Source organism: Dermacentor andersoni, chromosome 10 (genome assembly GCF_023375885.2).
Source record: "Dermacentor andersoni chromosome 10, qqDerAnde1_hic_scaffold, whole genome shotgun sequence".
Classification (NCBI taxonomy): domain Eukaryota; kingdom Metazoa; phylum Arthropoda; class Arachnida; order Ixodida; family Ixodidae; genus Dermacentor; species Dermacentor andersoni.
Genome location: NC_092823.1, coordinates 136,063,473 through 136,079,187, shown reverse-complemented (window position 1 = coordinate 136,079,187; position 15,715 = coordinate 136,063,473). Strand labels below are relative to the sequence as shown.

Genomic DNA, 15,715 nt, shown 5'->3' with positions numbered 1-15,715 from the left:
TGGGTGAGCCGCCCACCATTCTAGAAACACAGTCAGCTCTTGTCATATTGATGCTGTTGTTCCTCAATGACCGACCAATCGACCACTTTTACTCCTGGTGACATCACCTGGCGAATGCTGTTGACATCACAACATGAGGAGGGGGCAGCAGAAAGGCCAGAGGAGGCGCATGAGATTGTTGTTTTGAATTTGTGGCATTCCCGCGACAAGTAGCACTGCCGCATTCGCCACAGATTATGGTCACGGTAGCTTGTTTTAAATGCGTAAAAAATGTCCAAGGTTGTCTGGGGACCCTTTAACATTGAAATTCATTTTGAGATGGGTTCTGCCAGATTTTTTTTTTTTCAATGAGGAAAATGCTTTGAGTTTGTCTCATTACAACAGCATCAGCACTTAGAAAATGAAGATCATGAGCCCTACACTCTAAAAAAAGTGTACACCCTTTGGGGTGTATGTCTGCCACACAACAATAATCATCATTTGCCTTGCTTGCGTTTCCTTTCTTGGAAACGCTGCACCCGCTACTTTCCTGTCGGCAATGCTATGTCACACTGATAATGCGCATGTCATTCGTTACTAGGAAGTACCGGGCTCGCAGTGTTAAAGAAAGGAAATGCGGACAAGACAGATGACGTTTATTGTTGTGTGGCAAGATACGACTCAACGGGTGTAAACTTTTCTTAGAGTGTATACTGTGCTCATGCAGTCAGTAACAAAAAAGCAAGAATATCATGATCATGAAGGTTGCACTAATAAGCTGGTGTACATACTTTTCGTCCGTTTCATACTGGTTGCTTCAAGGAGTACTGACACATAATGTCAAAGTTCTATAAATAACACCTGTTTCTCACACATAAAAGGGATCACACTTGGCTAGTACAAAAGTTTGGAAAAAGTTGCAACATATTTTAATTTGATATTAAAATTGTCTAAAAACTCTAGGCCTGGTGCCATTGATACTACCACGACGTCATGACACAGAAAAATTTCCCGATTACATGTATAAAATCGGGCTAGGTACAGTAGCATTGCTCATAAAAAATAAAAATGTGATGCAAGCTTATTTTTGGGCTGCACTCACGTGTGGCAGCCACAACAATCACTGGAACATAATACAAAGCATTCTAGAAAACTACTTTACTTCAATGCTTTCCAGTATATTTTCCAACGTTTAGAGGGTTTGAACCTTCATTTAACAGGTATTTTTCTGAGGTATAATAAATTCAATTTCTGTTTAAGTAACCCAGTAGCAGACTTTAAATTTAAATGCTATTGATTGGCAATATGTTGTCGAACATCTGAAAATATTTGAAATTTGAAACAAAAGGTAATACTCATGCTGAATACTGATTTTAATTAGAACAACTAGTGCTTCTCTTGCAGCATGGTTACTGTCATTGTCCCTTGAAAATACCTCATAATCAACTAAAAGGTTCTTGAAAGAGTATCAGTTAGTAAGACATTCATGAATTCTTGCATCATAAAAAAAAAAGAGGGAGAGCTTTTTGCACTGACATGCCATGTCAGCTGATCAGGGCCACAATTTTGTAGCAATGCATTTTCCAATGCTAATGCTTTTCAGCGCTTTTTGCATTCGTGAGTGAAGAGATGCTCCAGCCTAGGCACAGTGTCGAACAGGTCCACTAACAAACGCGAAAAGCGGCTAAAGGCATTAGCATCGCAAAAGGCATCGCTACAAAATTGCAGCCCAGCTCTGTCTCACCACCCGTTGTATAAAAACAAAACCTACCATAAATTTTTTGTTTAAACAACTTCTGAGTAGATGGTGGAACCAGTCTATAGTTATTTCACGCTCACGAATTATCTTGGGCACAGCTAGGGGTGTGCATGGATGGCCCGACGAGTATACTTGGACACAGCACGAGTTAAAGCTTATGTTTGGTTAAAGACCAACTACGAACTGGACTGTGCAAACTGCCGTAGTATGGCTCCACTATTCCATTGCAACAAAATTTTGCAGCAATTTTTTGGCAGCATCAATGCACACAGCATGCACTTCTGTTTTACTACTAACTAAGCAGGCAACAAACATTCGTAAACATGCTATTAAACTGAACTCACTGCAAAGTACAACATCTGTGCAAAATTCGAGCAGAAATCAGCCACCAGTCCACCTGGAAAATTCGTGCACACATGGCACTCCTATTTTGTTTAATAATCAGTAATTTGCTACAACTAACAGCAGTAAAGATGAAGATGTTTTTATACTTGCTGATAACTTGTCAACAATAGTATGCAGGGAAGTAGACACAACACTAATAGTGCTCTATTAAACAATGCTTACAAGGCCTGTATGAACATTGTTCACATAAGCACTAATCAAAGTAAGATTGTCAGACTGTGATGATAGATGATTATACTTTTCACTATCTGCAATATATCAGATGTCGGTGTGCATCAAACTTTCTGCTACAAAAGTGCCAAGATTTTATGTACATGTTTTATCAAACCACTTGATGAAGATATAGCAAAGGGCTGGGGCACATTTATGAAAGCTAGCAGCATTAAAGTCAGTGTGATCAAAATGCGATGAGAGTAAAGAAATATAAAAAAGAGAACAAAACAAAATTTAAGAGGCATGTATTATCTGTTGGAAGAGCTGTTTAAAGCCCAATGCTCCACTATGGCATAGTGAAGTACCAGAAATCACTTTTGTCAGCGAAGTCTGATTTGACTGAATGACTGTACTAGTTGTTGGTCGCTTGAAATTTCCCTACTTGCGTAAAAGTGAGCACTATTGCAGACTTTTCTCACAGTCTTACATGTTCTACGGTTTTGCAAGATTTGCAACTTGTATTATGATACTAATAGCTACTTGTAAAACTGGAATAAATGTAAGAGGTATAACATCACATATTATTGCTGACTTAATATCAATGCACATTCAACTACACTTTATCTGCAGAAGCTTAAGGCAGCCTTGTAAACTCTATGACTTGATGAGTATGCTTGCTCCTGACAAGCTATTGGACAGCTTTGGACTAGGAGACGCAAACGGCTTGCGTACCCGTGAAGCCGAAATCTGCTTAGGTTTTGATGAGACCCAAGCAGCTTCCATATAGAAGCAGAATGCGTGCCTCTTCAGTCCCCATATAAAATTCTTTAACTGCAGACTCCTTATATGTGTTCTGAAATCACTTTCTTGGGTGGGTTGGTTCGTAATAAACACAAAAATTTTAGCACAAGGATGCCAGTCCTGTGCAATGTGCATTTTCCCTCATCTTTCTACGCTACGATCTTTAGTTTTCCTCATATGCTTACGGCAATTCGAGCTGGCCCTGCAAAGCCTGCAATAGCTAATTCGGGAATAGCGTGAACACTCCATCAAATCTCGGAAGCATTATTACAGCCGCACCAGTTTGGACAAACCTATCATCACCGACATGCAGTCGCATACAATCTCTGAATGCTGACCTTAATATGTTTTTAACTATGCGAAGACATATCGTGACCTTCGCAAAGCGAAGGCGGCAAGTTTTACGGGTTGCGTGCCAGCATTTTCTGATAAAGTTAGTCGGGCAGTGTATCTCAGTCTTTCTTTTTTTTTTAATTATGGGGTTTTACATGCCAAAACCACTTTCTGATTATGAGGCACGCCGTAGTGGAGGACTCCGGAAATTTTGACCACCTAGGGTTCTTTAACGTGCACCTAAATCTAAGCACACGGGTGTTTTCGCATTTCGCCCCCATCGAAATGCGGTGTATCTCAGTCTTCATATAACGGCACACTTAACGTTACCACATTAGACGGTCACGAAAAACAGCCCAATGAGTTTTGCAATGTGCAAGCGCTGCAAGACGGCTACTCAGATGCGTGTGTGTGTGTGCGAGTGCTATGCATACGCAGGTGCGCATATGACCCAGCGTTTTGAGTCGCCACACATGGCACAGACGCTGTGCAAACGCGCCGCGGCAACGTGCATGGACGCAGCAGCTGTGGTGGGGTGCGCTTCAACACAGGCGTCGAAAGGCTCGCCCGGTCAGAGCCCCGGAACAGGCCATCCGTGCACACCGCACGCCGAAACGGCGGCTGCCGCGACGGCACGCGCACTTTTTTCTTTCTTTTTAAGAAAAAAAAAATAAAGAAACGCCGAGCTTTATTTTTTTTTTCCGCCAGTTACGAGGCCACCATCTAATGCAACCCTCGCGCGTCATGCCCTGTCCAGAAATTGGTGTCGACGACGGAATCCGTGTTCTCGCACGGCCCACGGAACAGGGCGAGCGGAAGGAAAGCGCAGCAGAGAGGAAAGAAAAAAAGAAATAAAGCAAATGAGAGAAGCAGGAAGGACAGACTGCCGTTCACTTCGCCGCTGGGCCAGACGAATTTGTGATCGCGTATCGTACACCGGCCGCGCCCTGGGGGTCAGCTCGCGCGCGACTGAGCACGCACAGTGCACCTGAAGCATGCACTGTCCGCAAATCGCGCGTTAATTAACAGCAGTACTAATTGCGTTAAGCCCAACCATCATCGCTCGCTCGGGTGAGCGGTTTCCTTCCCCACCTTCCCCCAACCTCGTCGTCGATGAGACCGACAGCGGATCACTTGCTCGAGAAGTCGAAGGCTTACCTGATACATCCATTAATGCACGGTGACTAAACTTGAGGCTGTCCGGCTCTGTGCATATTTCATGTTAGCGGACGCAAGCGGCGAAAGCTGCACGGGCTTTTTTCGAATGTTTACGAACTGTCCAAAATAAACTTCGGAATCCCACACAAGCACGGAAACGCCGAACGGGTGAGGCGAACTTCTCGTGATCGACGTCGAACGTCGCCAGCGTAGGACACTTCTGAAGTGCTGAAAATAAACATGGTCGTATAGCAAGGTCGAGATAACGTGCGAAGACTTTTTCATAAACAGGAAGTTAGTAAAATTTATGAGCACGTAGAAAATGAAATGATCTTACACATACTCATCTAGCCACATAGCCAACGCCAGATCTAGCCTCTAGCTTATGGCTTTGTTACAATTGGTATCGTCATCGCGGTGTACGTAAAATAACGAGAACTGAAACCACTGATATGTTAACCGCCGTAACAGCGCGTAAGCGAAACCTTACACATACATGCTTGATTTGTACGTATTGTGTGCGTGCAGGTGTATGCACTTGCTCCCTTCACTGGTATATGCAACTAGCGCAATGTAAGGCTATCTCGCCGGAGTCGACGTGGGAGTAGCAACAGTAATTTCTAGGCGCTTTGATGTTATACGTTAACAGTTGACACATCGGCTGTTTTAGCCCCAACTTCGAAAATAAAATAAAAAAAAAATCTGTGGGCTCCTCTGCGGTTCAAAGCAAGTACGGCTTCACAGATTTATCTAGAAATAAGCGCTGGACCTGTGATGCACTGGTGGTCTCGGAGGTCAATTTTGTAGGACGTTAGGTTAGAACCATGTTAGAGCCACGAACTAGTGAACTACCGTGAACTAGTGAACTACTGAACCCCAGACCTGCACATATGTTCCTGCTTTATCGCGCCAGCTCTACTTCATCCCTTTTGCCGCTAGGGACAGAACTAACGAGCAGAGTGGCGCTAGTTAGAACTTGTTCGCTGTCGTCTGATTCCGCGGTACGTTTCAGCAGTCGTGCCACTATTTCGGCTGGCGGAAAGCGCTTTCATCCTGTTTGATAGCACAATTAACGACAATGAAAGAATAACAGGATATTTGCGAATGTTTTGCATTTGAGCATGGAGCCACAGTAGGAGGAGCGGCGCAAGAAACGTAAACAAAGAGTACAGCTGGCAGATGGCAACTTTTTCTTGCCTTGTATCCGCAGAAGGTAAACTCTTCTGACGGCAGGTAGCTTTATCCTTTGCTGCATGTATCTTTTATGAGTTGATTGCGGATAGGCTAGTGTCAAAGATGCGTTATATGGTATCCTGCTGTGTGCCTTTATATGCAAGCCTTGAAGGAGGCGAATGATCTGGCATAAGTTTTCAGAAGTTTCTTGCGAGCGATGTGTGTGCAGGAAATATATCGAGGCTGTTTCAGGGAAAGGTGACATTTCTTTTTTTGCAGTATTACTTCACGTGTATGGGAGTTGAAAGCTTGCAACAGATATCCTAGCTAGCGCTCTAAAACACCGCTGCACAGCTCCCAATTAATTCTACCAAAGTAGCTATTCCGCATGGCACAGCGGCATAGTAACGGTGGTGCGAAGGACACGTACGCTTTGAATATATATATGCGCAATCCTCTTTTTGAACTAGCAGACATCTTGTCACATTATAAGAGTTACAATAAATAGTCACCGAATTCCGTCCTCGAACGTTCTTTACGGTGGTTTCTAGTTCGAAAAGGCGGAGAAGCGAATATTTTACAAATTGGACAAGCAGTTAAACTGCTGTGAACTTTACAAACTCGATAAATACTGTGACTTAATATGTAATAACTGTGCAGTTCGTTACTGCGTGCAAAAAAGCAATGCGATAGGTTATTTAACGCTATTTACAGAGTAGCAGACTGCACGCGCCGACATTATTCACCGGGTTCTGGCAGTCAACTGTGGAAGCCAAGGGGCAGGTCACAGCCGTGGCATCGCGACCACTGTGATCGCAAATGTCAACAATGCAAGCAGTCTGCCACAGCTCATGGCAGGTTACTTATCGGAGTTACTCATGCAAGGTTTCTTTGTTAGAACGACAACCTACTGGAACTCCAGACCTGCACAGATAACCGACTTCTATGGGAGTAGCGTGCGCCCACTTCTCGTTCAACCGTTGGCCGTTGGTGTCGCTTTTATGACCTGTTCGTCATAAATGTTACGACCTTTTATGGCCTGTTCGTCTTTTCATAGCCTGAGTAACTACTCAAGAGAAAAAACGAAATCAGAAAAAAGAACAATTTATGATAATTCAAAGGGAAGCTCTTTACTTTTCGAAGCGAGATCAGGATGCCTTAGAACATGCTCTTATAAAGCGAGATACAACAAGGAAGAAGAAGCATGTGCTTGCTGCGGTAAAGCTAGAGAAGCGATGGAGCATGTTTTATTAGAAAGTGAAGATATCTGCCCAGCGGTCGATTTATGCACCTCTGGTCGCCTTGAAGCCATTAGGTTCAGCGAGAGCAAGGGAAAGCAAACATGTCCGCAATGGAGATTAGTAAGAGGCGATTGGAATATTGGTGGAAGAAAATGTGCTGCATGTGCTGCATCACTTCGCAAACTCTGTATTCTGCGTCATAAACTAAAACAAGCGGCCCCAGAAACTAAGCTTTATGCATACAAATCACTCATTAGGCCGAAAATGGAATACGCATGTACCGTCTGGGATCCGTATAGTAAACACAATATTAATGCACTGGAAAAGATTCAGCGGAAAGCAGTTAGGTTTATGCTTTCTAAGTACCGTATAAGTGACTCACCAACAACTATTACGCACTATCATGGTCGTGGGGATGCGCGACTCACGCGTCCCCTGATATGTTGTTTTCCCGCATAGCTCCCGTCACCTGTAATCCGGCTTCGCCGCGTGGCTTTACTGCGGCGGTTGGTATGCTTACGGGGTAGTACGAGAGATGGCGAGAGTGTTGCTCTGCTAACGCCACTTAACGGCGGTGTTACTTGGGCGCAAAACGGAGAAGGCTCCTCCTTTTTGGCTCGGGCTCGGCAAGCGGCGCGGACGTTCTGCGCCGATCTATGCTTCTGCGAGACCGTCCCGTGAAGCCTACCCCGGAATCGACGAACACGATCGTTCGATCGCGCCACATTTCGCGTGACCGTAAACGCAAACGACCAGGCGTTGATGTCCAGCATGGGGCGAACATATTCGCTCGTTATCCGGTCGCGGTGAGTCGAACTTCCGCGATTTGTCGCGCGCCCATCGGCATGTTTTGTGGATAGCAACTTGGCTAGCAGGCATTAGTCTATGAAAGGCGCAGTAAGTGCCCTTGTGATTGTTTGCACTACTGTGTTGTCGTTCCTTTGTCCCAAGAGCACGGGTGAGAACCCCACATGGTATACAGACATTACAATTACGGCGGAAAATTCTAAGAATTACATTTCTTTTTCTACTCAAAAATAAACTCTCGATCCATCCTGCTCCATATGCCCGACCATTAACCACAAGACAAACCAGACATCACCACTCTGAATCCTTAACTCCCTATCAGACCAGAACTAATGCCTTCAACTTTTCCCTTTTCCTCGTACTATTGAAGAATGGAACGCACTACCATTATAATGATTATTCTTAAACAGCACTGATTCAATTGATCTGATAAATTTTTATCTGTTAATTTCGCAACAGAGGGGTCAGCATTTTGCTTTCTTCTGAATGCATGTATGATTATTTTTTGTAATTTTTCCACTCCTGCTTGGGCCCGCATGGGCCTGCAGTATTTTGTAAATAAAAATGAAATAAAAAGTAGGCAAACGACAGACAACGGTGGCGTACAAAAACAAAGTTCCCATTACGCATTAAGAAGGTTTGGTGATAGGAATTCTTCGATTTTTTTTTTATTTTTGAAGGGAGGTAGGGCATTAGGCATTATAATAACAAGAGCTTGGTGGTGCAGCCCACCGCCGCGTTTCAAAGGGGACGCTCACACTCACTCACTCACTCACTCACTCACTCACTCACTCACTCACTCACTCACTCACTCACTCACTCACTCACTCACTCACTCACTCACTCACTCACTCACTCACTCACTCACTCACTCACTCACTCACTCACTCACTCACTCCTGTTTTATTTGAATGTTGCGTGCTATTGCTTTGTTGAATAACGCTTGTTTTACGTTGATGTAACCACACTTCCCCTTACCCAATGCTTTCATGAATGTCATGCAAGATATGGATAAATAAATACATTAAAAATAAACTTTCTCTAAGAAGACATGCGGAAAAGCGACTAGTATATTTGTGTTCGATGTAATTAACATTTTAATATTTTATATTGTTTTAGTTATGATAATGTCTGCTCGGGTGGCAACTACATGCACTGATGAATGAGTAAATAATTGCATAATTTGTCATTTCACGCTTTGTGTACAATTTCTGGCTCCATCCTTGCGACTGCGGCACACAGCAGGCAATGGCACGAAAACTCACGCAGCAGAACATACGAATTTTCTTTAATCCGCAAGAAGCTTTCTTAAAGGGACACTAAAGCGAAACAATAAATCAGTTTAAACTAATGAAGCATTGTTTGAGAATCCTGCAGGCAGTCATTTAAAAAAAATAGTTTGATTATTAGATGAGAAAATGAAGGTCCAAGAATCAGTATTTGAATTTCGCGCTGAAACCCCAGCGCCGGGACGTCAGCGTGACGTCAGGGATTCCAAAGTATGTTTTCGCATTTGGGCCGCGTTGGCTGAATAAAGGTTCCCGAAACTAGCCATGTTTAATATTTGGTTCCTTTAGAACACAATGTAGTCAATCTGTACCGCTATATATAATTAGTAGGCCCTAGAAGATGCCATCAAAATCCAAGACATCACAGCCCCCAGGTGCGGGAGCTTAAGTAGGCGTCGCCACCCTTATTTCGTTCTTGCGCTTTTTCTGTCTTACCAAACGTCTTATCGTTGTTAAAGTGGTGTTTTTGGTGTTGTAGAACGGTAATTTACTGATGCAGAAGAAATCATTTTTCACTTTAGCGTCCCTTTAAATCTTGCTACGCTTTAGCTGAAACATTATTTGTCCGTATGAACATTTCAGGGACAGCTCACCTTGAATATTTGCCTTTAGATTGGCATACTTAATAAGTATATAAAAAAATCATTACATAAAGAGTTCACAAATAAATAGACCAGTACATTTTGGATGTACGTCCTAAAAACATGACCTAATTACGAGGCACGCCGTAGTGGGGAGCTCCGGATCAATTTTAACCACCTGGCATTATCTAACGTGCACCTAAATCTACGTACACGAGCGATTGCTGCATGTTTGTCTCCATGTTTGTCTGCATGTTTGTCTGGGCAGATCATGCTACGCCTTGCTTCACGACCTATCACGATGGGGAAATGCAAAGGCGTATAACCAATAGTAAATTATGAAGTATAGTGCGTGTCCGGCTCATGACGAACTTTTGGAGATATATTACACTATATTCCAACGTGAATGTAGAGGGAATATGTGCGTAGAAATAAAAATAACGCCTTTGAGAATAAATAAGCTCCAGCATGCACATTGCCCATCGTGGACTGTCACGCATCATTTTCAAATCAGTAAGGGATCTTATTGCAGCGTAAAATAATTTTTTCTCTCACCTAATCAAAGCCACAGCAATAGTAGCGGAGCCATGTCCCTAGCTGCATAGAGAACCTGACTGTCACCCAAAAAGTCCCAGCGCTGCGATCGAAATGACGTGACTTTTAACGCGATAGCGTTAAGGGGCCCGTGTAGCAGAAAATCCGGTGTCGGACGTCATTTCGGCAAAAAAACATTTTCGAACCACCTACTAAAATACTAAAAGCTACTAAAATAATTGAATTTCTCAAGCTAGAATATGTAGAAGAATCGTAATGTACATAACCTACAGACATGATAGTGTCGGATTGTAATTTGAATATACGAGAAAACATAATTCTGTTACGCGAAAACTCAAAGAAACCCCTTTTCTAGCGCTTCTACCATTCATAGACCGGCCACGGCGTCCGCCATTTGCGCGCGCCGGCGCCTGAGTATCTCGGTGGCCACGGAGTGGCGCGCCCGGTTCCTTGCAATACTTCCAGATGGCGCTAGCCTCCGCCGCATCGCGGCGCACGCAAGAAACCGCGTTTCTACCAGAAAGCCCGCCTTCGAGCATAGTGTTCGCGGCTAGCGTTTCCCGGTAAACATTAAGGTTACATATGCTCCAGTTGCCGGGAAGCGTCAGAAGCAGTCAGGGATCTTTGAATGCGATCCCGTTCCATTCTTAAAGGTGAAGCGTGTGGTCTGCTTCATCGTCTGTTGTTTCCGGCATTCAACTCGCGCTAACCGCCGCTGCCTTTTCAGAACACCTCCAGCTCTCAGAATTCGATTAATAGTGCTTACTGCGAGTGGAATGTGCCACTCTGCCGCGAGCACATTAACTTTCTCGCTCAAGGAGCACATATGTGAAACGTTGTGGGCATGAGGAGTTCACGACGCGCGGTCCAGGGCTGATGTTTTCAAAGTGCTCAGAGTTCCAAGTGCTGCGTAGGTATGGTGTTTATGCTTAACTAAAAATGAACGCTACAATAAGTAAACTGTGGATTATCTGGGGATTTTCCTTATTGTTATTATGGCTTGCACGCCAGCCTTCGCGATTAGTAAACAAATAAAGTGTGCGTTCGATACGAACGTAATTTGGACAGTTTAAGGGCGGCAGGCGTTAAAAACGACGCAACTAGTTGAGTACTAATGTGGAGGAACCAACATAAATGTTTCGCCAACTGCCGTTTTAGATCACCCAGGCACGCACATTACCATATTTTTGTCGTGTTTGCATTAACTTCAAATGTTCTGTTTGCGTAAACAAGCGTTATGAAACTTCCGAGAAATCTAGAATGAGCGAGAAACATTCAAGAAGAATAAAAATGAAAAGAAGGCACGTACGATTGCATTCGAATGAAACGCGGTGATTTTAGATGGCACAGCGTTCGGCGGGCGATGTGCCGTTCCAGGAAAGCTTTTAAATACGCAAGCACTTATAGGCCTTCCTAACGAGGAAACCCGTCGGACTGTCAGTCACTTAGGACGAATAGCTCTAAAGAAATTAATGTATAAAAAGTTGAGGAGCAATCCCACTCTGTGAAGGTGGATGGCCAGCGGAGCTGTAGCACATCTCACAGGCTTAGACAAGGGCACGTGTATTTATTTCCATCATTTGGTCATGGTATAGCGATCATAACTTAGTGATTACTGTGATATACACTGATTCGTTCGTTTACACGCTTAGACAGATTCTTGGACAAAGTTAAATCTATACACGACCGTTGTCGAGTAGTTGAGTGACTTGGATTGCTGTGGCACTTAAAACCAAACTCTTCTAACACAAACTGAGCGAACCATATATTGTCTGGTTTGGAACTGTCCACGTTGAAGTCTCCAACGATGATCACAGGGGTCGTGTCATCATGGCTAAACCATGCAAAGTGCGTGGTCATGAACTTCTCTATATCACACTTGGGTGTGCCTGGAGATATATACGAAGTGGATAGCACAATTCCGTCTTTCGTTTGCACGGCACAGATATCCCAGACGGTGGCATTGTCCTCTTCCGAGTCTAGAGTATATAGTCGTACGTACATTTTGTCCTTTGCATATATGGCAATACCTACTGTTCGTGAGTCTACGTACTGTTCACAGTGGTTACGGTATACCCAACGACTTGAAACAATGCATCTTGATTTATTTATTGCATTCATTATTATTACTATTATTATTATTAGCTTTATATGTTAACGCCACCTAACAGCAGGGTTACTTGGGTGCAAAACGGAGAAGGCTCCTCCTTTTTGGCTCGGGCTCGGCAAGCGGCACGGACGTTCTGCACCGATCCATGCTTCTGCGAGATCATGCTGCGAGATCCATGCTTCTGCGATGTGCTTTACTGCACGTCCATCTGCCGACTTTGCCGGGCCAAGTCCCTCAAGCCACTAGAGGCTTTGACAGGCCCGTTTCATTGCCCTGTATACGTTATGTGCAATAAAAGATTTATTATTATTATTATTATTATTATTATTATTATTATTATTATTATTATTATTATTATTATTATTATTATTATTATTATTATTGGTGGTGGTGGAGTGCTTGAAGCCTGCTTCACCTCCACCGCGGGTCGACCTGCTATTGCACTACCTCCGTGATCGGCCCAAACTTTTGCCCACGGACACAACGCATGCATTGGGGGTTAGAAGTATATAAGTTGTGGGCTTCTCACCCGTGCTCTTGGGACAAAGGAACGACAACACAGTAGTGCAAACAATCACAAGGCCATTTATTGCACCTTTCATAGGATAATGCCTGCTAGCCGAGTTGCTATCCACAAAACATGCCAATGGGCGCGTGACAAATCGCGGAAGTCCGACTCACCGCGACCGGATAACGAGCGAATATGTTCGCCTCATGCTGGACACCAACGCCTGCATGGTCGTTCGCGCGTACGGTCACGCGAACGGTGGCGCGTTCGAACGATCATGTTCGTCCATTCCGGGGAAGGCCTCGCGAGATGGTCTCGCAGAAGCATGGATCGGCGCAGAACGTCCGTGCCGCTTGCCGAGCCCGAGCAAAAAAGTAGGAGCCTTCTCCGTTTTGCACCCAAGTAACCCTGCTGTTAGGTGGCGTTAGCAGAGCCACACTCGCGCCATCTCTCGCAATGCGCTTCAACCAGACCGACTGAATCTGGCACCAAGCCAGGCGGCGAAGCCGGACTACAGGAGACGGAAGCTATGTGGGAAAACAACATATCAGGGGACGCGTGAGAGTCGCGCATCCCCACAAGGTTCGCTGTAAAACATGGGGTCCGCTCCACGCCGTGAAGTTGGTTGGCCAGCAAAGCTGTGGTATCACCTGATCCGATAGACCAATGCGACGTAGCCTTGAACTGGGCCCTGTCGAGCCTGATCACGACGCGGTTGTGCTTATTTACGTGGTGTTCCTTTGATCGCTCATTGTATTCGCGCTGCTCTTCAGGTGTCCTAAGTTAAATTATCAAGCTATTATTACATTATGTGGTTTTACGCGCCAAAACCACAATCCGATTTTGAGGCACATCGTAGTGGGGGACTCCGGAAATTTTGACCACCTGAGGTTATTTAAAGTTCACCTAAATCCAAGTACACGGGTGTTTTCGCATTTCGCCCCCATTGAAATGCGGCCGCCGTGGCCGGGATTCGATCCCGCGACCTCGTGCTTAGCAGCCCAACACCATACCCACTAAGCAGCCACGGCGGGTGCGTGATAAGTATGTGTGGCTTGCTTTGGCCAGGAAACGTTGCGTCCTGGCTAGCCTGAACGCGACGCCGTTGTGCACACGGATGTTGGCGTTCCCGTCGCCACTTATCGTGTTCACGCTGTTCTTCGGGGGCCTTAACTATGCATAGATTTTCCATAGCACTATCACGATACAAATGAATTCAGTTGCTAGGCGGGTTCTTCTACTACATATGAATGTGTAGTTACGTCAGTCCCTGCTTCGTATGCTACCGTTGCCGCTTCCCGACAACTGCTTCTTATGCAGCCATAATATTTACCAGGGATTGCTTGCGGCGAACGCTATGCGCGAAGCCGAACTTTCTGGTTCTTTCTTTCTTTTCTTTTTCTTTAACAGTGAAGCTGTATACATCTACCCCGCAATGCATTTGTCGTGTCCATGGGCAAAAATAACCTCTTTCGTCGGCCGATGCCGGAGGTAGGTAAATAGTAGGCTAAAATTGAAGCGAAAAGTGCGCATATCCTTTCGAATCACACATACAGCGTACATATCCAGCTTTAGTGGATGGATGGATGTTATGAGCGTCCCCTTTGGAACGGGCCGGTGGGTTGCGCCACCAAGCTCTTGCTACTATGCTGCCTAATATCTTACCTAGGTTAACCAATGAAAAAAAAAAACACTATGAACTACCACGTCCAAATTTTCTGATCCCCTATTGCGAACTGTGCTTTTGTACGTCTCCGTCTTTTGTCGTTTCCCTACTTTTCTTCCACCAATCCTCCAATCGCCTCTTACTAATATCTATTGCGGACCTGTTTGCTTTACCACTGCTCCCGCTGAACCCAAGGGCTTCAAAGGAGGCCAGTGGTGCCTAAATCGACCGCTGGGTAGACGTCTTCACATTCTAATAAAATATGCTCCGTCGTTTCCCTAGCTTTACCGCAGCAAGCACATGCTTCTTCTTCCTTCTTATATCTCGCTTTATAGGTGCGTGTTCTAAGGCATCCCGATCTCGCTACGAAAAGTAATGAGCTTCCCTTTGAGTTATCATAAATGGTTTCTTTCCTGATTTCGTTTTTTCCTCCTAAGTAGTTACTCATGGCAGCTTTCTTTTCTATTGCCGCCACCCATGAGATTAATTCAGCCTCTCTGACTTTCCGCTTGACCGTCTTTGTTGCTGTGTTGCCCACCCCACAAGCAGCATACTTGCTGGTAAGCTTCCTAGTTCTTTTCCTCCACTGTGAATCAATGTTTTGCCTGTACAGATACATGAACACTCTCCCAGCCCATTTACTTTCTTCCATATTCCTCAGCCGTTCTTCATACTCAATTTTACTGCGAGCTTCCCTCACTTCAAAACTAGTCCAGCCCATATCCCCTTGCACAGCTTCATTTGTAGTCTTCCCGTGAGCGCCCAATGCGAGGCCACCCACTGACCTTTGGTTCCCGTCGAGTCCTGATTGTACCCCTGATTTAAAGCAAACAACCGCATTTCCAAAAGTAAGTCCTGGAACCATTACCCCTTTCCGTATACCTCGGAGGACCTCGTACCTATTGTATCCCCATAGCGCTCTGTGCTTCATTATGGCTGCATTTCTCTTCCCCTTTACTGTTATGGTTTTTTCCTGTGTTTCCATATATCCATTGCCTTCGTTTATCCATATACCAAGGTATTTATATTCTGTTACCCGAGGTATTTCTTGGCCCTGTATCTCCACTGCCTGTTCACTGTTTTCATTGAATACCATAACACCTGATTTTCTAACACTAAATTTCAAACCTAAATTGTTGCCTTCCTGTCCACAGATATTAGCCAGAGTTGCAAATCACTTTGCTTGTTAGCGAGCAA

General features: G+C 44.6%; 1 protein-coding gene and 1 pseudogene across 2 annotated transcripts in view; one reads left to right on the top strand and one right to left on the bottom strand.

Annotated features, from left to right (window-relative positions):
* LOC126545154 (uncharacterized) overlaps positions 1 to 4,781 on the bottom strand; it is a 58,133-nt gene extending 53,352 nt beyond the window's left edge. Inside the window, exon 1 of one of the 2 annotated variants that reach the window (XM_050192914.3) lies at positions 4,589 to 4,781. In XM_050192914.3, coding sequence (XP_050048871.1) covers positions 4,589 to 4,601 — 13 coding nt within the window. In that variant the 5' untranslated portion in view covers positions 4,602 to 4,781. The remainder of the gene's footprint in view (positions 1 to 4,588) is intronic. The other variant, XM_050192915.3, reaches the window with a different exon arrangement.
* A 7,892-nt stretch (positions 4,782 to 12,673) lies between these two features.
* On the top strand, positions 12,674 to 12,813 carry LOC126546431 (U2 spliceosomal RNA; annotated as a pseudogene).
* Positions 12,814 to 15,715: the final 2,902 nt, after the last annotated feature.